General features: G+C 37.6%; 1 protein-coding gene across 1 annotated transcript in view; it reads right to left on the bottom strand.

Annotated features, from left to right (window-relative positions):
• Positions 1 to 2,679: 2,679 nt before the first annotated feature.
• Positions 2,680 to 24,709, bottom strand: part of YWHAQ (tyrosine 3-monooxygenase/tryptophan 5-monooxygenase activation protein theta) — a 37,405-nt gene continuing 15,375 nt past the window's right edge. The window contains exons 3-6 of the mRNA XM_072771128.1: positions 8,172 to 8,295; positions 5,637 to 5,800; positions 5,328 to 5,423; positions 2,680 to 3,754 (exon numbers count right to left, since the gene is read on the bottom strand). Coding sequence (XP_072627229.1) covers positions 3,695 to 3,754; positions 5,328 to 5,423; positions 5,637 to 5,800; positions 8,172 to 8,295 — 444 coding nt within the window. The 3' untranslated portion in view covers positions 2,680 to 3,694. The remainder of the gene's footprint in view (positions 3,755 to 5,327; positions 5,424 to 5,636; positions 5,801 to 8,171; positions 8,296 to 24,709) is intronic.

The raw sequence follows: 24,709 nt of genomic DNA, 5'->3' as shown, positions 1-24,709 counted from the left end.
TTAATTAATATGGGTTCCCTGTAAGTAAAGCAAAGGGCTGGAACATCCATAGACATGCTCAAGGGGTTATCATTTTAAACTGAAAATGAGATAAGTCTCCAGCTTTATTCTCTGGACATTTATTATTATTCCCTTTAAAACATTAGTTCTGAAGGCATATAGCCATTGACAAATAAAGTGTGGATAAGCAGTAAATGGCAAGACTGCTTCAAACTTGATTTCATAATGATAATCTTCGTATCTTCAGGGTACCATTGGTTGTCTAAGCTCCTGCTGAAAGGATCCAAAGTTTGTTGTGGTTTATATTGGAACTTAATTGCAATGTCCTCAAAATTCAGTAGTTACTACACATGGTATACATAACATGGTAACTGTCCTCTTGCAAAGCTCATCAAATACAAATTAAAGAAGGAAAGACAACAGATGTAGGTCAGAAGAAAATATAGTGTAACTGCCTTCACCAGTTTAAAGTGAAAATCTTCCTAAACCATATAAAGAAAGATGAGGTTAAATGTTCATTTTAATATATTCAGATGGCACTCACCTATAATCAGTCCAAATAAAATCAGGCTCACAATTAGAGAGAAGCAGTCACATGTCCATGCCTGTAATAGGCCTCGAATGTTTTTGAATATTTGGCTCAACTCCTTAAAAATCAGTGCATTTAAAAAATAAGTGATTATAATTCTGATTTTCTTAAATTATTTTACTCTAATAGAATTTTTACACACCTCCTTTCTAGTGTTTTTCATTTTAAAAAACCACAGTAAAGTCTCCACCGATAAATACTTTAAATTATATACCTGAATGTTGTTCTACCAATCCTGCCCCCAACCAAAAAGTAGTTTTTCTTATCTCAAACAAGTCATAGTTCACTGTACTGTTCACTGGGGAACAGGAATCCCCAATGCTTCTATTTTGGATAGTCCATGTTAGAATGTAATCCTCCCAAATTATTTTATTAAATCCAAAATGACATTTAAAAAACCCAAACCACCCTCCCAATTAATAAGTTCGAATTATAAAATAGTTAAGATTTAACATTTGAGGTCTGAAAGTAATTTGAAAAGTTTGAATACAAATACACCTTTGAACCTTTCCTCCACCAGAAACTTCATTCACGTACTCCTTTCCTCTGAGGTGTTTTCTCTCCTACTGAGTTCTCAGCAGTGTTCTACAAATAAACTCTACATCTAGCGTAAGGAAGCCCCAGAATCAGAGGGTCAAGAGATACCACAAGGCTCGGTTCCTTTTTAGAGGCCACTTTCTCCTAAAGCAAGGAGAGGCTGATATTTGAGACTAAATGCTGAGAATAATCTGCTCTTTAAGGAGGAAGGCCACTTTGGGGCACCTGGGTGGCTCAGTTGGTTAAGCATCTGCCTTTGGTTCAGGTCACGATCTCAGAATACAGATAGGGAGTCCCAAGTCGGCACTCAACAGGGAGTCTGCTTCTCCCTTTTCCTCTGTACCCCCAAATTCCTCTGCTCATGCTTGCTCTTTCTCAAATAAAATCAAGAAAGAAAGAAAGAAAGAAAGAAAGAAAGAAAGAAAGAAAGAAAGAAAGAAAAGAAAGAAAGAAAAAGAAAAAGAAAAAGAAAAAGAAAAAAAAGAAAAAGAAAAAAAGGAAAAGGAAAAGGAAAAGGAAAAGGAAAAGGAAAAGGAAAAGGAAAAGGAAAAGGAAAAGGAAAAGGAAGAGCCAGCAAGCAACCAGGCAGGCTACTTTGTAATTACTCAGTGATTACATAGTACTTACCAGTACTTGTTAAAATGTGGTAATTCTTTCTCCTAATTCACAATGCTCTTCCTATGTTCAATAAACTTTTTATTTAAAAAGTAGTGTCTTGGGCAACCTGGGTGGCCCAGCAGTTTAGCGCCGCCTTCAGCCCAGGGTGTGGTCTGGTCCTGGAGACCCGGGATGGAGCCTGCTTCTCCCTCTGCCTGTGTCTCTGCCTCTGTGTCTCTCATGAATAAATAAAATCTTTAAAAAAAAAAAAAAAAGTAGTGTCTTACTGACTTAGATTTGGGGGGACCAAAATTCTATATTTAAATGGGTATCTCCCCAAGTCCCATTCAATTCTTTTCATGGTCACATTTTAGGAGATAAAGGTTAATCCTACACAGCTGAATTTTTCAGATTATCTTCTGACTTTAAAATAAATCCTCAAAAAAAAAAAAAAAATCCTCAGGTCAATATCTAAGACAGGTTAGTGTAACAGCCAATGTGATATTATAAAATCAAAATTATTTGAAGCTCACTAATGGCACAACAATGTTTACAAAAACTGAAAACTAAACAAGTAATATACTCTCAAACTTTGACATTCTGCTTCAATATCCACTGAAGCATACTTCTAACACCAGCCAAAGCACTCATACTCACATAATTAACTCTTCTAATTTCAAAATGTCCACTTTATTCCATATAACACTTAACTAGGTATCATTTACATCTGAAGAAGAGATGGCCCACATAACTGATCTATGGTAAAATACTAACTCTAAGACATGTAGTCCAATTTTATACATTTCCAGGCATCCCTAGACAAGTCAATCACAATGCAGGTACAGGTATCACTACAATTTACATAAGATAAAAGGGAAGTATCAGTAAACTTCAGAAAGTAGTAAATTCATCTGTCCCTTAAAACGAGTGTGCCATTGTTACAAAGCCATAGTAAATGGTTTATAAAATGTAGTTTTATTTTATGTTACTCTGCTGTTACATAGGGCATAACATTTTCACAAGGCTTTTTTGGGACTACAGTCAATGATTAGCAACACACAATAGTAGTCCAACTCTCTACATGACAATCACTAGACAAACTGGACACCCTCTCACATGTGTACACATCTGCATGGAAAAGTACTAACGTTTTAGACTTGGACTTGTGTACTTTATTTCCCCTTTCTAGTGTAGTAAGAAATGACATGCACTTTAATTTGCCAAAAGCAATGCTTGTATTCTGGCAGCAACATGCTACTTCTATTACATAGTAAAGTGAATACCAGAACTACAAAGGCAGTAGGTGTAAGTGAATTTTTATTGGGAAGGGAAGTTGTCAACTTAAACAGCAGCAAATGAAGAATGAGTAAGGAAACTTCCTGTTGTCACAGATACACAAGACCTCCATCATATATGATACGGGAGGCATTTCAATTTGTGACCCCCAGCGCAGAAATGCCAAACGCTTTCCACTCAATCTAATACTTCTGGATTCCTACCAAAAAGGAATACATTACGAGCATGAAAAGTTGCTTACTGAAAGGAAACCCCTGAAGAAGAGTAGGGGAGGGAATGTAGAAATTAAGAAGTTATGTGGAACACTTTTAAATTGTAATGACTACATTTCATATCTTCACAGTAATACAAAACACAGTCACTTGCAGAACTGGTTCAGATTACTTAAATACCAGATACATTTTTAGTCCTCTACATAAGTGTTTGGAAGTTACTTATGTTTATATGAAATGAAGCTATTAATACTTTTCTACAGCAGTAACTGCACACCAGGAAGGCCAAGACAAACACAAATCAAGGAATGGAGTTTTCCCAAAGCTGTGGTGTGAAAAGACTATAAACAGTTGATTCCATACACATGAATGGGTTTCTTTGCTATAGGAAATCCAAATGGAATAAGGAATGGAGATGAGTAAAAAGGTTTCTCGAGGGGAAGGATGACCACCCTGTATGCATTTAGTTTTCTGCCCCTTCTGCTGCATCACATTCTTCTCCTGCACTGTCTGATGTCCATAACTAGGAGAAAAAAAAAAAAAAAAAAATTAAGTTACCCAGACAATAGACCATGACTTAGAACGGAAGTTAGGTTTCTCAAAATCCCAACCACCACCAACTCCCTCCCCAAAGTGTATCTTTGTAAACTTTCACTATGCATTTACAAATGACACACAAACACACCATTTGAGTATATTTTTAAAGCTTTCTCTCTTTTTAAATAGTATAATTTTTTAAAAAAAGGCAATATCCTTAGATTTTAACTTTCTCTCTGTTCATAGCAGCCCCAATGTTCTTCCTGAAAGCACTACTGAAATATCATTTATGAGATGAGTAAGGCAAAAAAAATTTTATAGGAAGAAGGTGAACCATAGTCATTATAACGGTTTCCAAACATTTGAAAGGCAATCCTATGGAAAAAGGAGGCAAACCTACTATGCTTGCCTGATGGGTAGAAGAAGTAGCAGTGGGCAGGAGGGTGCAGAGAGCATTCCTGAATTAGACAGGATGTCAAGACAGAACTGATCTCCAAGGAATCTCCAATTTTAGGATGGAACAATGAAGTGAAGAAGGGACTATCAATACTTATTGACTACAATCAACAGTTCATAAAAATGAATCACTATTCAACACCAAGGGGACTACTGGCATTTCTAGCTCCATAGTATTCTTAAGAAGAGGTGTACTGGCTCCATCTGCTCTTCTTCTATGGAAGTGCTTTATGCCCATCCTTCCAGTGTTACCCCACAAGTGCAGGGAATTCTAATGGCTGGGAATGAAGCATCACAACTTCCTTGTTCAACAGCAAAGTTGAACAGATACAGTACTAAAAAGGAAAGAAAAAAAAAATCCCTCCTTGCAAAAGACAAAGCTCCAAACTGAAGGCCTAGAGAATTATTTCTGCCACATTTAGCATAAAATTTTTGACATATCCATCTACTTGAACCTATAAAAGCTAAGTCCAACTTATATTTTTTTTCTCCATTACTTTTCCCTTCATTATCTGCCTATCCACAAAGCAGAGAGAAAAACAAAAGATAATTAAGTGAAACAGGTTTTGGCCTACAGGCATAGGTGGAGTAAACTGAGGTTAAGGTTTATTCCCCCATCAAATGCCTGTAAGACATCATGCAGAGCTCACAAAGTGAATTTTCATTACAAGGCACTTCAACAGGATTTTAGGAAAGCTTAGATACCTACATAGTCCCTAACCTGCTGTAGCTAATTTACCCAAAGGAAGAAAATACTGCAACCACAAAAACTTTCTATATTAACATAATTTATCAACATCTTCATTCCAATGAAATAAATAGCCAATGACATTAATATTAACAGTTCCTACAATCTTACTACCTTCTCAGGAAAGGTCTAGGTCTGATAAAACGCCTACTCAATTTAAAAATCTGCCCACAAAAGAACAGATGGCCAATACAAAACACTAACAAGCACTTAATACTTTTACTTATGTATCTTTATACTCGTTTTCTAAGAGAAAGTGTAGCTCTTACATAACCACCCCAAATGATAGGAAGACTGAACTAAAATAGAAGTACTTTTATTCTTAAAAATAAAATTAAAAGAACGAACAACTCACTGTTAGGTTGTCTCTAAGCAATTGCATGATGAGGGTGCTGTCTTTGTATGAATCTTCATTCAGTGTATCAAGTTCTGCAATGGCCTCATCAAAAGCCTGGTAAATATTAATATCCATGGTAGATATTTGCATCAAAACAAACTGCATTACTCTACAACTATAAACCATTTTTATAAAATAGGTGAACATCCACTTTATGTTCTACTATCAATTAAAATAAAACTCAATGGAATCATTTTCAGATTCCCAGTTTATGACAATGACCCTATCAATATGAGTAAGAACATATAAGAATGACCCGAAACTTACTGTTTTAGCCAGAGTGCAGGCAAGCTCTGGGTTATTAAGGATCTCGTAGTAAAATACAGAAAAGTTAAGAGCCAGCCCCAGGCGAATGGGGTGTGTAGGTTGCATCTCTTTCTTGCTTATATCAAAAGCCTCTTGGTAAGCTCCTTGGGAATTATCTATCGTTTCTGTGAGGGGGGGGGAGAGACAAAAGAAGCACAATACTGAAAATATCCATCAAGTATACAGCATATTAACCTTTAACTTATGCTACTACCTCATGCAGAGCTGGATTTTTCTCTGTGGCCTTCCTTTAAAACCATAGTAGCAAACTGAAAACATTACCTCATACCAGCTTATGGAGAAACTAGTTTATAATGTTGCTTTTTTTATTTTTTTAAAGATTTTATTTATTTATTCATGAGAGACAGAGAAAGAGGCAGACACACAGGAAGAAGGAGAAGCAGGCTCCCTGCAGGGAGCCCAATGTGGGACTTGATCCCTGGACCCAGGATCACGCCCTGAGCTGAAGGCAGATGCTCAACTGCTGAGCTACCCAGGCGTCCCATGTTGCTTGCTTATAATCAGCTTTAAAAAACCCAATATGAGATAGTGCAATTGGATTTTTCCAGATCTGTGACTCAAACAATTTTCTTTTTCCGTATCTTTTAATTTTACTAATTGGAAATGCAGCAATTAAAAATAATTTCACCGATACACGTCAATAATACTTCAATAAAGCTAGAAAAAATTTTTGGCTATCTCTTCTCAAAATCATGAAAACACTTTACAAAGATCATACCACCAAAATCTCTTTTTTTGTGACTTATTTGTAAAAACAATACTAATCCTTGGTATCAAGATGTATTATGTAAAAGGCAATATAAAAGTGTCAAAATACAAAATAAAATCTGCTCTGACAAGAGATTGATTACTGGCCTAATAAAAAGGTTACCTTCCTGAAAAAAGCTGTTCAGTGATTGTTACCAATTCTAATCTGACTATAGCCATGCTTTCAAAAGAGTAGGTAGGTTTTCTCAATGAGACCACTGGCCCATTACAGCTTTAGAAATACTCCTCTAATAGAAATGTAAAGTTAACCTTTTTATGGCCTGAATATAAGGATTTTTCCTTCTTCAGAAATGGCACACTTATTAATCTAAATATAGCTGGTAGAGCCCTCACATAGTAAGGAGTTCTTGCTGTTTGGCATTTAAGGAAGTACTGTAATGAGTAGCAGTAAGGGGTCTCAGCTCCTAAGCTGTAAATACAGACTATGAGTCCCAGTCTACCGGAGTATTCTATGGATAGGGATAGAAATGCCAGGAAGCTAGAAAGGGTTAAATAAGATTAATGCTGGGGCTATGTCCCAGTCTCCCAAAGATATCCTTGTGACTTGCAAATATCTGTTACTTTCAGCTTTGCTTATCTTTATGACAACAGAAATTATACATCAATAAGTTTAGTATACAAATTGTTACAGTAGGATGCAATAGTTTTCTCTTTGTATCTTCAATTACACTGATATTTGGGGTGGTAAAACTGTTCCACTTTCAGTTAGTACCTCTTTGAGGGTAGGAAGCCACAGTAACTACTTGAAAAAGTACACTCTTTTTGGATGGGGCAAAATTAAAAACAAATTAATAAACCTACCAGAAATAAGGAATTGGGTGAAAATTCTAACTAGAATTTGATAAATATGATAGCAGGCACATACACAAAATTTAATAGGACCTGACTTGTACTCAGCTACTAATACTCCAGGAGGCTAAGTCCACTAGTAATAAATTGCTTTGATTTTCTTTTTACAATCAACTCTAGCAATTCATTTATTCTCTTTCCCAGATCTATATTTTCTATGACAAACTATATACCAGCAAAACTCTCACTCACCTCTCTTCCTCAGAAATTTGGTCTTGTAAGTATTGGTAGTCAATGTAATGATCCTTCAAAATAGGTAGTTAATAAATTGTCAAACAGAAAAAGCATAACATGCTGTTTCTATATTCTCTTTGTAATTTCCAGTAAGTTTCAAGGTACGATGACACAAAAGGCCATGTAACAGCACAAACTCTCAAAGCATATGCAAATAACTAGGGGGCTAAAAAATATGCTTCACCAAACTCTAAAGTATAAAAGAGTAATAATAAGCCTCTCTTATTTTTTCTTTATTATTATTATTTTTCACACTGAGTGTGGAGCCCAGCATAGGACCTGAACTCACAACTGTAAAGATCCAGATCTGAGCTGAGATCAAGAGTAGGAAGCTGAATGACTGAGCCACCCAGGCGCCCAAGATTAAGCCTTTTAAATAATATCTTAGCAGATTATCACCAGAATTTGAGTTTAATTTTTCAAAAACAGTACATTATGTAAATTCAGGGCTATTTTCATTTTTTAGAACATTAAGGTCACATTACATTAATTTTATCGTATGTAGATTCCAAGATTTTTTAAAAAGTTACAGAGGACCTGGAGATTACATAGCGACTACTGTCACAGTGTCCCACTTATCCTCCCTTCCTTTTTTAACTTTACCTATAAACCAAACATACTTACGTTTTCGATCATCACCACACGCAACTTCAGCAAGGTACCGAAAATAATCTCCCTTCATTTTCAGATAGAAGACCTTACTCTCTGGATTAGTTGCGTTGGCTATTAAATACTTATCCAACAATTCCTGAAAAGAAGGAAGATAAAGTATTAGGTACCAATAAAAAGCTATTTTATTACAGGTAAGCACAATGAAGGACTACCACAGTAACTACAACCATTCCACCTTGGACTTGAAGCATGGACTGAGAGCAGGGGTCATGTAGTTGTCATCAGTTGAATGCTTTGGCCTATAGCAAGTCATAGTTTCTAATAAAGCTAGGTTACATCAAACACTAAATATAAAGAGCTTGTCTATTCACTCATCCATTCATTCAAGTAAGCATTTCTTGGTACTGGCTGGGTGCCAGGCACTGTATTTGGCCAGAGGGGATATAAAGAAAACACAAAGTTCTTGCCCTCAAGGAGCTCACAGTCTTAAGTAAGATACAGAAACATTATCTTGTTTATCCTTTATCTAGGATAGTAGCACCACAGAGAGAGCATCTGGCTGTGCTAGAGGTGGCCACTAGCTAAACAGGATTTCCCTGAAGGGATATTTCTGACTTGTTAAGAAGGAACAGTAGGAATGTATCAGTTCAGAAATGTGCATGTGCAATCAGCTTTTTTTTAGTTTTACATGTTTGTGTGTTTGTGTGTGTATAAGTTATCTCTGCACTCAACGTGGGCCTCAAACTCATAACCCCCAAATCAAGAGTCACGTGCTCTACTGACTGAGCCAGCCAGGCACAATCATTTTAAAGAAGGGAAACAAAATGTTTAAGACATCAAGTATGAAGAATATAATCACAGAACAAGTAAGTCAGCATGGCTCAGAGCAGGGCTGGCTGTTCAGTGTCTCTTACAGACTACTGCTCATCCAAAATAAGGGTAAATACAGGGATCAAGAGAAAGTACTTTAGAAACAATGACAGTCATGTCTACTGAATAGAATTATTTGAAAAAATATTGGGTTAGTAACTAAGTACGACTTCATTCCCTATTTTATTCAAAGAAATGTACCCTTGGATCCAATGAGCTAGTAGCGCTTCTCAAACTGAGGGATTTATACAAGATGTGCCACAAGAATAAAAAGTCACAGAAGAGGGGGTGTCTGGCTGGCTCAGTGGGGCATGCAACTCTTGAACTCAGGGTTTTGAGTTCCAGCCCCTGCACTGGGTGTAGATATTACTTAAAAAGAAAATCTTCTTAAAAAAAAAAAAAAAAAGTCACAGAAGACAAATAGGATAGAGATCTTCTTGAACTATCAATTTTACTTGATGGTACGTAAAAATCTTTTTGTAATAAAAAAGTATTATAGGTGGCTCAGTGGTTGAGCTTCTGCCTTTGGCTCATGTCGTGATCCTGGGGTCCTGGGATGGGGTCCCACATCGGGCTCCCTGCAGGGAGCCTGCATCTCCCTCTGCCTGTGTCTCTGCCTCTCTCTGTGTCTCTCTCATGAATAAATAAATACAATCTTTAAAATATTATGGAGTAGAATAAAATTCTCATAGAAATTTTAAGACACTAATGCCTGTACCTCATAGGTTTGTTTGGAGAATAAAACCAATAAATAGATGTGAAAGTATGGTATGATATCAGCATGTGAAGTGCTAATGTTAGTGATTAGCTAGCCAGGTGTTCCCACTCTTCTATCTAGGTGCATAGTTTGAGAAGCATTGATCTAAATGATATAAAACTAGTGGAAAAGTTTAAGCAAGGAACAGACACAATCATGTTTGCATTCTGGAAAAATTGCCACCAATATTATCAATTAACATTATATGAAAATATCAACTACAATACAAAATTAGAAGTTTGGAAAAGAACACAGTTAAAATTGTTTCAAATTCATGTAAGTATTTTTTTTTTAATTTTTATTTATTTACGATAGTCACACAGAGAGAGAGAGAGAGAGAGAGGCAGAGACACAGGCAGAGGGAGAAGCAGGCTCCATGCACCGGGAGCCCGACGTGGGATTCGATCCCGGGTCTCCAGGATCGCGCCCCGGGCCAAAGGCAGGCGCTAAACCGCTGTGCCACCCAGGGATCCCTTCATGTAAGTATATTACTGAAAAAGTAAAAGCAGACTTTTACAGGTTAAAAACAAAAAAGGCTAAGAAAAAGTTTAGAAAACGCAGTTCTAACTCAAGAACTTTCATGTATCTAAAAGTGGCCTAAACAGGAATACTTGGGTGGCTCAGTGGTTGAGCACCTCCCTTCAGCTCAGGGCGTGATCCTGGCTCCCTGCATGGAGCCTGCTTATCTCTCTACCTGTGTGTCTCTGCCTCTGTGTGTCTCTCTTGAATAAATAAAATCTTTAAGAAAAAAAAGGTCTAGGGCAGCCCTGGTAGTGCAGCGGTTTAGCGCCGCCTGCAGCCCAGGGTGTGATCCTGGAGACCCCGGATCGAGTACCACATGGGGCTCCTTGCATGGAGCCTGCTTCTCCCTCCCTCCGCCTGTGTCTCTGCCTCTCTGTGTGTGTTTCTCATGAATGAATGAATGAATGAATGAATGATCTAAAAAAAAGAAAAAAGAAAAAAACGGTCTAAACAAAATGCAGTGGTTACATCCATGTTATTTTAAAGGAGAAAAAAACAGAAAAACATTATATTTTACACCCCCAATTTTTAAGTCTACATAAGCCACAGGAAAAATTAATTAATTAATTTTCATAATTATGAGAAGCAGGCTCCATGCAGGGAGCCTGATGTGGGACTTGATCCTGGGACTGCGGGATAACACCCTTAGCCAGAGAAAGGCAGGTAACTCAATCGCTGAGCCACCCCCCAGGTGTGCCAGGCAAAATTACTTCAAAAATTTTAAAACTGCCCAACAAAGCCCCAGAAGTCTATATATATTATAAAACTGGCAAACTCTTATCAAAATTATGGCTTCAATCAGGAAAGTTGCCAGGCCAGCAACACAGCATTAAGGGCCACATCCAAACATGAGAGAGGCAACGGTGAAAATGAAGGCTTCCATACCACCATCCTCTTAACTAAGACAAGATTCGAAGGATCAGCTTGTAAGAATTTCTTCTGCTCAACATCACCAATTCAATTTTATTTATTCATGAGACACACAGGGAGAGGCAGAGACACAGGCAGAGGGGAGAAGAAGGTTCCATGCGGGAATGCGGAACTTGATCCCAGGATCAGGCCCTGAGCCAAAGGCAGACGCTCAAGGGTTGAGCCACCCAGGAATCCCACCAATTCAATTTTAATAGTTACTAAAATGAACCTAAGAAATTTTCCCAGAATCTTAAATTCATACTACTTTAACTTTTTACTCTAATACCATTTTTATCTATCTTGGATGACTTTCAACTTAAAAACTACTTTGGGGAACACCTGAATTTAGGATCTTTGCAGGGAGAAAGGCAACAGTGTGACTGCCACAAAAAGTTTTTTTACTTATTGTGAAATCTCAAACTGACTCATAGTCATCCCTATCTTAAAAGAAAACTCAAACAAGAGTGGATTCTGAGAAGTTGTATTAAATAACGCAAAGACAGTATTTATTCTGTGGGAATCACCACCTCTGCTTGTACCCAAACTGAGGAACTATAATGTAAAACAAAGTGCCTCTCACTTTTCTTTTTCTTCCAAGTGAGTCAGTCAGTTAAGATAAGATCTCAGAGGATCTCCAAAAAGGTGCCAACTCTGGTGAAGCTATTTAGTCACAAAAAAAGCTACTTGGTACCTTTAAGACCTAGCACTTTGTGATTAAATGTGGTAGAAGTGTGGTAACAGCGGCTGAGAAAAGCCTGAGTGAGGACTTGCGGTAAGAAGGGAAATGTGGTTCTAGCACCCATCTGTCCTCACTCCCACAGCCAGATGTGGGCATGCTCCTGAGGATGGCTTACTAGCCTTCCCAAAGACTTTGGCAAGTGGCTCAACAGCTACTGCGCTAGTAACTACACAGCCACTTACGAGCTAAACTCTTCCTTTCTCAAATCTGGATTACTAGTTTGCATCCAGCCATTACATACGATTGACAATACTGGCTTTTATAGAGGTACTTGTACATCACTTTCAACCTGGAGTTTCAGCCAGGTAACACGGTTCTTTTCAGATGCCACTAGCTGGCTATCTGTGAAGGAAACAAGAGGTACAGAATAGTTCTGTCTTTCCACATGCTATCAGTAGTAGAGATGGTATATTAACCCAAAAAGACAGTGGATTCTGCTTCATGTCTTACCAAATGATCATGGCTGTTAACAAGTAGTATCAATACCAGTATTAATTATTAATACCAGATAGAATAAAGGCTATGAATACTTAAGAAATATAGTCTAAGTGTACAGTTTTTATAAAAGTTATTAAGAAAACTCAATATGGATCAGAAATGACAAGTGGCTCCCTGAGTAAGAAAATCTTTCCACATACGGTCATTGGTAAGAAGTCAGAAGACCGAAAGGGAATCAGTTAACTATATGTAGTTTAAAAAGCTCCCCTTTAATTTCTCTTGTGCATTTTTTTAAATTTTTTTTATTTATTATTTATTTATGATAGTCACAGAGAGAGAGAGAGAGAGAGAGGCAGAGACACAGGCAGAGGGAGAAGCAGGCTCCATGCACCGGGAGCCCGATGTGGGATTCGATCCCGGGTCTCCGTGATCGCGCCCTGGGCCAAAGGCAGGCGCCAAACCGCTGCGCCACCCAGAGATCCCTCTTGTGCATTATTCTTGCTGATTAAGCATGAGATCCCCTTTATAAATCTTCAACCCACAGATTTTATGATCCTGGAAGACTTGGAGAGCTAAGATTGAAGTTCTCTCCAGCACTGACAATGTTATCTGACTTGTGCAGAAAAGGCAAGTGATGCATTCCTTTTTGAAAATGTAAGATTCTTTTTAAGATTTGAGAGAGAGCATTCGAGAATTGGGGGGGGGGGGGCAGAAGGAGACAGAATCTCAAGCTGAGTGCAGAGCCTGTTCAATCCCACAACGCCAAGATCATGACCCAAGCCAAAATCATGAGTCAGACAAAACCAAATGGGGCACCCAAGTGCCCCACAATTCTGAGAGATTTGTAAAGAAGTTGATGTACTCATTCCCCAAAATTACAAGATGGACTGTAATTGAGATCTAGATCAAAGAAACTCAAATCTGAGCAGAATCAGAGGGAAAAATATCAATTACCATAGAGGTCACTTTAAGAGATGCTAAAGGACCTTAGAGCAAGCTTAATCTCATACAAATAGGATGGCAATGAAATTGATGTAAATTCAGTACCATAACCATTCCTCTTCAATCCCATGTCTTCAAAAAAAAAGGCTAGGAAAAAACCAAAACTTCAATACGAATTCTCTCTCTAGGAGTCAATTATTTTGGTATATAATAATTCAACCATCACATCAACAGTTTTTTTCTTAACAATTCACCTGGCTTCAATGGAAATATTCCGTGGCATTCAACAAACTATAACAATTATTTTTACCTTAAATTCATTTAAGTGGTTTCTGTTTTATAGACAAAATATAAACTGCTTCTGTCCCTCATTACATAGGTTACTCTTTATATAAGAAACCGATTTAATGAAAAGAGTAGGTAACTGGTAACTGGTGAAGAGCTTTAAAATACAAACGAAATAATCAAAAGGAAACAAAAAAAAATGTTCTAAGGATTTTTCACTTCCCTATTAGTAGCTTATTGAAATTCATTAATAAAAAACTATTAGACATTCAATCTCTGACTTTAGGGCATATCTACTCACCATTATCTGCATATTTTTAGCAGTTTAAATCAGCACATATTACCATCAAAACAACACTATATTCATTCAATTCAGTAAATATTCAAGTGCTCTACATGTGCCAAGTCCCATTCTAACCACTTTATGTACCATTTACCTATAAACAAACCACTGACAATAAAAAATCACACTGGAGTCCAGAAATGTGTCCAAAGTCATACAGCTAATTAAATGGAGCCAGAATCTGAAACTAGAGCATTTTTAATCACTACCTGATAAAATAAATGTTAATATAGCCAAAAATATCTACAAACATTTGGCCTTATGTTAGATATATAATTAGTAAAACTAAAGAATTAATATGGTATACAGGGCAATATAATTATTTAACAACTGGAACATTTACTGAATGGTAAGAACTAACTTTTTCTAACATTCCAACTTTAAATATTTTATATAGTACAAAGAACCACTGACGCAGTATATATGAAAAATAGTCTCTAGACAGAACTCTTAATTAGATTAATTCAAGACATTGAAATCAAAGTAAAACTCAAGAAGGAAGTCCTATGTCATCCAGAAAGAAATTACACAACCACCCACCCTTGAGGTAAAAGGTCTGAGGGAACCCTTCAGAGGCTGCATGTGGTAGGCCAGAATTATGGCTGGGTCCAAGAGTAAGGAAGATGAAGGTCAAGAGTAACTTTGGGTTATTTTACAATGTAAAATTTCAAAAAAAAATTTTTTTTTCAGAAATTAGATTATTATTTGTGAAAGTGACTTTTGTTATTAGCTCTGTGATCTTGTGGCAAATCACAGCTTCTTAAAGATCTTTCTTCTTAAAGATTTTATTTGGGATGCCTGGGTGGCTCAGTGATTGAGCGTCTGCCTTGGGCTCAAGGTGTGATCCCAGAGTTCCAGGACTGAATCCCACATTGGGCTCCCTGGAGGGAGCCTGCCTGTGTCTCTGCCTTCTGTGTCTCTCATGAATAAATAGATAAAATCTTAAAAAAAAAAAAAAAATCCAAAGACCTTCTATTCTTAGAAATTACCATTCTATTACAATTAAAGCAGCTAGGGCTGAATCTCATAAAGGATTTGTTGCCTTAATCAAGGAGTCAGTAACATTACCTGTAACACAATCCAAGTGTTGATCATATATTACATCATCAATCAATGGAAGTATTTTCTACTCTTAATAAAATGAGTGCCTTGAACAGTGAATTGCCCTTGCACTATTTTAAAATGTTTACTGATTTAGAACTAAGAGACTTGGAATCTAAGTCTTGAAACTCCAGCTCTGGTGCCCAACTAAAAAATGAAGGAACGAAGTAAAAATTTTCATAGATAGAGGCCAATGACCAGCATAAGGGATCCCATAGGCTGTGTGATTTAGCTGACAAAACATGACAGATGAGATCAGTTAGAGCTCAAACTCAAGTTGCAAAGCCTATTCAGGTTCCTTACTTCCTTTACTTAAGCCTGTATCAAATCCCAAACCTCTACAAGCAAACACACATTTTAACAATAAATTATACCAGAGAAGTAGAGTGACTCTATGCGCTCTCTCATTCTTAGTAAGTATCCCAATTCGGAAGATATATAATCATCCTGAAGATAAGGCATGAGTCATAATTCAGAGCATTATTTCAATACTGAAAGATAAGGAATTAAACTTCTTGCCGTACCATTTAACATTTGCATAAAAGGCGCTAAAATTTTTAGGCACGTACTGAGAAATGAGTGAGGTCATGTTACTAACAGTAGTTCTTTTTTTAAAAAAAATATTTTATTTATTTATGAGAGACACACAGAGGCACAAGCAGAGGGAGAAGCAGGCTCCATGCAGGAAGCCCAGTGTGGAACTCGATCCCAGAACCAGGATCATGCCCTGAGCCCAAGGCAGGTGCCCAACCCCTGGGCCACCCAGGCGTCCCCTAACAGCAGTTCTTTCCCTGAACATCTTTATATTTTTATTATTGCTTTTTAAGATTTTATTCATCTATTCATATGAGAGAGAGAGAGAGAGAGAGAGAGAGAGAGAGAGAGGGGCTCCATGCAGGGAGCCCGACATGGAACTCCATCCCAGGTCTCTAGGATCATGCCCTGGACCGAAAGTGGTGCTAAACCGCTGAGCCACCGGGGCTGCCCTTATTATTGCTTCTTTAAAAAGACTTACTTATTGCCGGGGAGGCGGGGGCGGGGGGGGGGGGGGGGGCACAGAGGGAGATAAAGCAGACTGCCTGCGGAGTGCAGAGCCTGACCTGGGCCTCGATCTCACAACCCTGATGAGATCATAACCTGAGCAGAAATCAAGAATCAGACACTTAACTGAGCTACCCTGAACAGCTTCTATTTTATTATTTTTTTAAAGATCTATTTATTTATTTTTATTTATTTTGCGTGAGAGAGCATGAGAGCACGTGCGTATGTTTAAGAGGGAAAGAGAGGAGAAACAGGAAGAGAATCTTAATCTTGTACAGACTGTGGAAGTCTGTATTTGAAGGTTCTTGCATTCATGGTGATTCTTAGGGGCAAACATTTGGCTACATTATGCTTTATACTTTAGACATGTGAACATTTATATATGGAAATACATACTGTTTTACTACAAATTACTTTTATTTCTCCTTAAGTCTTAATGTATATCACATTAACATATTTAAAATACCTACTAATTCATTTTCATTTAGTTAAGGACACATAAAATACTAATCACATAGATGGGGTTATCTGAAAGAATAATAGGGGAGCCCTGCATTGGGCTTTGTGCTCAGGGCAGTCTGCTTATCCCTCTCCCTCCGCCCCCACCCCCCACCACGCGGCACACATCTGTGTGCACGCACACACTCTCTCGCAAATAAAATCTTTAGACTTAGGGGAAGGATTCTTCCTTCATCTGTATCTTCTCTTGACACAAAGAAAGACTCTGGTTTCCATTAAAATAATACAAGTCCATCACAGAAATTTCTAAAGCGATAGTTTCTCTCCTTTCCTCAGGTTCTTAGCCATCCAGTTCTTCCTCTCCTTCAAGGCAACCATCATTACTAGTTTCTTGTACATTTTTCCAGATATTTTATACACTTAAAATCCATGTCCCCCCCCCTCATGTCACCACACTATACATTGTTCTATACCTTGCCTTTTCCATATAATAACCCCTCTGAGATCATTCCATATCCATTTATTTATAACTGCCTCTTTGTATATGGAACACTGCACTGTAGTCCACCAAATGGGCATACTATAATTGTTTAAATAGTCTCCGCTGATAAACATTTAAGTTGCTTCAAATCTTTTGATATTTCCAACAATGTACCAAATGTGCATTTTATCCTTAGGATAGAATGTTAAACTGTCCTTCCTGGAGGCCACTTCAATTTATAATCCCACTAGCAATGTTATGAATGTTCATATTTCTCAACATCCTCTGAATTCAAGAGTCTTATCAAACATTTTTTCTCTTTTCCAGTCTAGCCAGGGAAAAATATCAGAGTATTTTGCTTGTAGCTTTTATTATCAATGAAGTCAGAGATTTTTTCTACACTGTATTTATAACCTTTGCCATTTTCCTAAATTGATTTGTAGAAACTCTTTATAAGTTAATGATATGAGTTCATTTCCCAGATGTATCTTATATAAATTTCATGTAAAGACTGGCAATTAAATGGCATTTGTTAATATTTTTTATTATATTAAATCATGTAATACTACCAACATTTCTGACCAATATGAGAAGTACAAGTTAATGTGACTATTCAACTTTAGCACAAATAAAATACACAAACAGAAGACTTCTAGTTAAAATACAAGTCTGAATGTGTTTAATGATATGGTCTACCTGACCATATCAAATGGTAATACATCTTAAATGTTACCTGAACAGCAGTACATCAAATTAAAATGCACATACAGAAACATACACTCTTAGTATGAAGTACTTAAGAAATTTGTGACTCACTACCTTAAAATAGATGGACAAAAACAAGACTTTCTGATTCTGGAAATACAGTAAGACTGGGCAGACTTTCCCTTCTAAAAATAATCAAAATGCTAAATAGAAGCAAATAAAATAGAAAAACTACAACAGAACTCCAAAAGAAAAAAGGGGTATCTTGTGCTGGATAGGAAGATGAAACGAAAAGTAAAGTTTATAACACAGTGACAGTGGTGTGGGCAGGTAGTAGGGGCCATAGAAAAACTGCCTGCTGTTGCTGAGAAGTAGCAAGAAAGCAATTCCTTGGGCTTGTGTGGTGGGTGGGTACAGTCTCCCATAAAAAACTAAAATCCGAATCCATGTTCTGTGCAAGTGCTATTTAGATTTTTATTTCATACACAATGTATGAATCCACAAGCTGAAAATGTATGTAAAAATGGGTCAAAGTTCAGTGTGCCCAGCAGAAACAAATCACCAAAACCACTATAAAGACACTTCCAATCCAAGGCATACATAAGTTCCATAGAAAAAGCTACATTCATATTAAAAATGACAAAACTACTCAAGGAACAAATCCACCATTATGAAAGATCAGCACACAAACAAGGGACAGTTAGTATCCAAGAACTTAAAAAAAAAGTGTGTAATAAAACATAAAATAAGTTTGTTAAAAATGATTAAAGATATACATCTTAATAGTTATGGATAAAATAAATGATGCTGCCCAGGACTAGCTTCAAAAGGGGTGGAAGGGCGGATACCTGGGTGGCTCAGCGGTTTGGCGCCTGCCTTTGGTCCAGGGTGTGATACTGGAGTCCTGGGATCGAGTCCCACATTGGGCTCCCTGCATGGAGCCTGCTTCTCCCTCTGCCTATGTCTCTGCCTCTCTCTCTCTCTCTCTCTCTCTCTCTCTGTGTCTCTCATAAATAAATAAAATCTTTAAAAGGGGGCGGGGGGGAGGGTGAACTATTTCTGGTGGGTATATAAACAAGTATATAAACAAAACAGAATTCATAATTGCTGAAGTTGGGTAATGAGTTATTTAGAACATTCTCTATTTTTGTAGAAGTTTGAAACTTTTACTTGATTAAAATAACCAAAAAGGTTGGGGGGGGGGGGGAGGAAACAGAAATTAGGGGGAAGTACAGGGTACAATAAATTAAGAAAAGGCAGCCTGAATTGAGGGGAGAAAGGGAAAAGTTTTTACAATTAAAAAAGAGAAAATCAGTAAAATGGATTTTAAGAAACTAATCAGAATGCAAAACAAATCAAGATGAAAAAATTATGTGTAAATCTAAGGATGCAAATAGAGAGGCCTAAAATATGTTTAGGGGTGCCTGGGTGGCTCAGTCACAATCTTGGGGTCATGAGATCAACCTCTTCATCAGGCTCCAAGCTGGGCATGGAGTCTGCTTAAAGATTCGCTCTCTTCCTCTTCCCCTTGCTCTTAAAAAAAAAAAAGTAAATACATTAAATAAAAATGTTTAGGATAATATGTGATTGGAATTCCAGAGAGAAGAGAAAGAATGAGGAAGAGATGATATTCAGGATATTCAGGAATAAGGCTGAGACTCTCCCAATATTAGTATAAAAGACAATAATCATCTTCAGATGAGAAAAGCACACTGAATCCTAAGCAAAAGAAAATAAAAATAAATTCATACCTAGACCATCATGGTAAAAACGAAGAATGCCAAAGACAAGAAAATTCTTAAAAGCAACCATAGGAAAAAAAAAAAAAAAAAGCAACCAGAGAAATGACATGTTACCTATAAAGGAAGAGACAGTAAGTATGCCCGACAGATGATTTATCTTTTTTTTTTTTAAAGATTTTATTTTTTATTTTTTATTTTTTTTATTTTTATTTTTTTTAAGGATTTTATTTATTCATTCATGAGAGAGAGAGAGAAAGAGAGAGAGAAAGGCAGAGACACAGGGAGAGGGAGGAGAAGCAGGCTCAAGGCAGGGAGCCTGATGCGGGAATCGATCCTGAGACTCCAGGATCACGCCCTGGGCCAAAGGCAGGCGCTAAACGGCTGAGCCACCCAGGGATCCTGACAGATGATTTTTCATCAGAAAACAAGTCTCTTTGAGGTGCTGAGAAAAACACCTGTTGACTGCAATTCCTTAAACCAACAGAAGTACCATATATAAGCAGATGCAAAATAAATAATCTATCCAAAGATAAAGTTCCCACTCAGACCTTTACTGAAATAACCCTTTTAAGAGTGGGAAAGAAAAGTAATGGAATAAAAGAGAAGCCATCCATTAGAGTAATTACAGTAACTGAAATTTCAAGTAATTGAAAAATTCCTTGGTCTTAATCTGTGAAGTTTCCACTCTCCTAAAACTGGTTCCTAAAACTGTAACCAGAATTAGTATAAGATGCTAAATAACAGCACAGGTGTGATACATCAGGTTTGCAAAGGATAATATTTCAGATTACTTAGCAACACAGAGTTCTTTCATACTTAGTAGGTGCAAAGAACTGAGGCCATAAAAAGGACATGGGTCTCCCAACTCTTTTTAGAAAAATTTCAAAAAAAAAGAAAAAAAAGAAAAAAGAAAAATTTCTACATTTTTAAGTATAGTTAAGTATTTTTTCAACAAGTGTCTGCCTTTATGACTATACTTTCTAAAATCTGATGACTAACTATGAAATTTGCTACCAGGAAAAAATATTTCATCAGAATCATCTAGATCTCAAACATTCAATAGTTCATTTTAAGGTAACTGAGAAGGTGTGGGTTCATTTGAGCTATTTATTGGCATGACTTTAACCAAGATCTACAAGCTAATGACTCACAAATTTGCCCCTTGCCTATTTGGGTAATTTACTTTTACAGCTCTGTACCTCAGTTTACTCATCCATCAAACAGTTGATGCCAATCTCTGTTTCTTCACTGGGTTGTCATGAAGATCAAGTAAGTTAATTCAAATTGCTCAGAATACTGCTTGGTACATAAACGTCATCAAGCATACACCACCACATATATCTTTCTCTTACATATCAGACTTAGTGTTCTACATGCACACACATGTGCGCACACACAGAAACCTCTGGATGGGCCATTGGGACTTTAAACCCCGTAAGAAAAAATTAAATTTGCCTTGTAAACACAATCTGTTGATTCTCCCCCCACCCCTACTCCATTTTCTTAGGAAAAGCAAATGCCCTAGTTAGAAACCAGGGTGTCATCCTGATGTTTCCTTTGGCCTTACTCCCCTAGCCCTCTGATATTTAGTCACCCAAACCCGTGAATGTAGTTTTATCCAAGTCAAGATTTCATTTGGAAACCTCAGACAAGGGATCCCTGGGTGGCGCAGCGGTTTGGCGCCTGCCTTTGGCCCAGGGCGCGATCCTGGAGACCCGGGATCGAATCCCACGTCGGGCTCCCGGTGCATGGAGCCTGCTTCTCCCTCTGCCTGTGTCTCTGCCCCTCTCTCTCTCTGTGACTATAATAAATAAATAAAAATTAAAAAAAAAAAAAAAAAAAGGAAACCTCAGACAAATAAATAAGCATGGTATACTTTGGGAACATAGATCTCCTCTCTCCTTAACTATAAACCACTGAAGGAAAAGGGTTGTCTAGATTTGATATATAATGCTTTGTATAGCAAATTAATAAAAATGCAAGACTATAATTTGACATAATGGAAGATAAACTTTAAAAATAAGGATGAGTCAGTCAAAAGAACAGAGACGTGGAAAGAAAAAAGAATGAAGAAAACAATCCAATATATAGCCTAAGGAGTATAAATCATAGACAATCAACCCACTGAAAAATCCATGCCCTGCTGTGGAGATGATGGCCATTATACCATTGAACAGCAACAGAATTCCTCATTATAAGGTCACATTTACTAAACAATTTCCTGATGATGACTTCATTTCTACGTGAGTCTCTCTGCCTACTGAAAGAGAACATACTGGTCATGCCAACGCAAGTACTGCAATCTGTGCTAGTTATTCCTCACTATAAATGAATAATGTTCTTGGTTTTATACACATGAACTTTAAAAAATTTTTTTTTTAAATTCCTGAGAGACACACAGAGAGGCAGAGACATAAGCAGAGGGTAAAGCAGGCTCAATGTGAGATTTGATCCCAGGATCACAACCTGAGCCAAAGGCAGACATTCAACCACTAAGCCACCCAGGTATCCCCAGTCACATGAACTTGATTGCCGGGATCTATCCCTGAAAAAGGGTTCCCCCTCAGTGTGTCTGAGTTCACAAGGCTAAAGGCCATACTCTTATAATGCACTCGACAGGACGCCTGGGTGGCTCAGTCCATTTTGGGCCAGGTCATGATCCCAAGGTCTTGGGATTGAGCCCCATGTGGCCTGCTTCTCCCTCTCCCCCCTGTTCATTCTCTCTCTCTCAAATAAATATAATCATTTAGAAAAAAATAAAGTGGACTAAACTCATGCAGGTAGTAATACAGCCCTGCCAGCAGCCCATTCACACTCTCAACCTCTCTGTAGTGTTGTATGGTTGAGTATCCTCATATATTTGTAAATGAGTTTCTACCAAATCTCAAGTGCCTTCAACAGAAATGAATTTATTTCCAAAGCTGTTTCTATACTTATATTCCATATTTCTACTAATTATTACACCATCCTCTTCCCTCTCCTAGCTACCCAAAGCCATCAGCATTGCCTTTGACTTTTACTCTCCTTTTCCCATCCTACAGTCACCAGATGACAAGCTCAACTGATTCTGCGTCTATAATAGTATGCAGATCCATCTTCTCAGTCTCATTCCTACTCCTATTACCCGAGTTAACCATATCATTTCACCTTAACTAATCCAATCACCTAACTGATCTACCAGGCTTTAGGGTTCTTCTTTTTCTAATCCATTTTATACCCTGCTGCCAGATTAACCTTAAATTCCATTCTGGGTATTAATAATCTCCTGCTCAAAAATCCCAATGGCCTGTTAAAGAAAGAATAAATTTATAAGCCTAGCATTCACCATCCTCCAGAATCAGACTCTAACCTATAGCTTCTAACTAATATAAATGGTAACAAGATATTGATCCCCTCTGCCATCACAGCAACAGGATGAAGCTGGGAGAAAAATTCACTTTCCCCAGTATATCATATAAACATAGTTGTGTGCCATAACACAAAAACATTAGGGAAGCACTGTTCTGAGTGACTGATGTCCAATCTTATTTCTATCATCACCATTCCTTCAACAGCAGGAAGAGCATGGAGCAAAAATGGGGTGTCTCCCAAATACCTGAAGCAAAACATACTGGCAATCATTATGTTAGAAGCTGGCAATACAGCAGGTACTGGGGAGAAGGTGAAAAAGCAGAAACACTGAGTAATCTCTAACACTATTAAGAGGAGAGGGTACTCGGGTCCATGAACACAGTCTTTCAACAGCAAAGCACCTATACAAAGGCTGGATGCAGCAGGTGTCAAACTAGTCATTAAGATCATCCATGGGATCCCTGGGTGGCGCAGCGGTTTAGCGCCTGCCTTTGGCCCAGGGCGCGATCCTGGAGACCCGGGATCGAATCCCACATTGGGCTCCCGGTGCATGGAGCCTGCTTCTCCCTCTGCCTGTGTCTCTGCCTCTCTCTCTCTCTCTGTGTGACTATCATAAATAAATTAAAAAAAAAAAAAATCATCCAACTATTGCCTTATGTTGGATTTCTCCGCTCACCAATTTCCAAATGCTAAAATCGGTTCTCCCTGTAAATCTGTCCATAGGCAATAAACACAAGACCATTATTCTCTGATCAATTTATAATCTTGCAGTTCCACTCTCAATGTGCCAGCAAATTAGACATGGAGCCCAAAACACCAATGGGACAAACCCTGGACTGTAAATGTACGCTATTGTTTTTTTGTTTTGTTTTGTTTTGTTTTTTTAATGTGGGGAAAAAAACACAGTGGGGAAATCCCTGATAAAGTATTATTAGACCATGATAACAATAGTTGTGTGTGTGTGTATGTGTTTTAAGATTTTATGTATTTATTCATGAGAGACACAGAGAGAGGCGAGACATAGGTGGATGGATGGAGAAGCAGCCTCCTTGCGGGGAGCTTGATGCAGGACTCCACCCAGGAGTGGAGGGTTACAACCTGAGCCGAAGGCAGATGCTTGGCCTCGGAGCCACCCAGGTGCCCCACAATAGTCACTATTTATTAAAATTCATACAACTCCAGGGCACTCATGAATGTGCATATGCATTCTTGGGAGAAAGAACTGATATTAGTGTTAGGCTAAAAACCACCATATATTCAAACTTTTGAAACATAATTCTAAAAGTAACAAAGACTTAAAACCCAACACTGGTTGGGATATTTGTCAAATTGACCAATCAATATTAATATGATTACTTTGTTATAATGAATTATCATCATGGTTAGAGAATTAATATGGATTCTTTAGACCCAAAGGGATATGTGCCACTGTAGTTACAATAAAAGTAAGAAGTAAGTCAAATAAGTCCATACAATCAAGCGGTTATTTTTGTGTGCAAAAGAAAGTAAAGAGCTAAAAGGGATAAATTAGAGGGGAAGGGCAGGAAAAAAAAAATCCAGGGCTCTCACTAAAAAGAGAGTAAGTTTAATCTATCTCTCTGTCCCAAATATTTCTAAATTCCTTCTCTTGGTCCATAAGATCTGTAGCCACCACCAACCCATTAGTGGGGAAAAATGATTACCAATGACAGTAGTATTGTTATCAACACCTGCTATAGGACAATGGTGCTTTTTAAGGGGCCAAGATGGCTTTTTGGTGAACACAGTTCACCCCCTCTGTTCCCCTAAATAATTAGTACTTTAGAAAACCCAAAACCAATAAAATGCTCACATGTAAGAATGTTCACCCTATCTTCCAACTC

Source organism: Canis lupus, chromosome 12 (genome assembly GCF_048164855.1).
Source record: "Canis lupus baileyi chromosome 12, mCanLup2.hap1, whole genome shotgun sequence".
In the NCBI taxonomy this organism is placed as follows: domain Eukaryota; kingdom Metazoa; phylum Chordata; class Mammalia; order Carnivora; family Canidae; genus Canis; species Canis lupus.
Note: the sequence above shows the minus strand (reverse complement) of the source record. Positions and strands in the feature narration are given on the sequence as shown.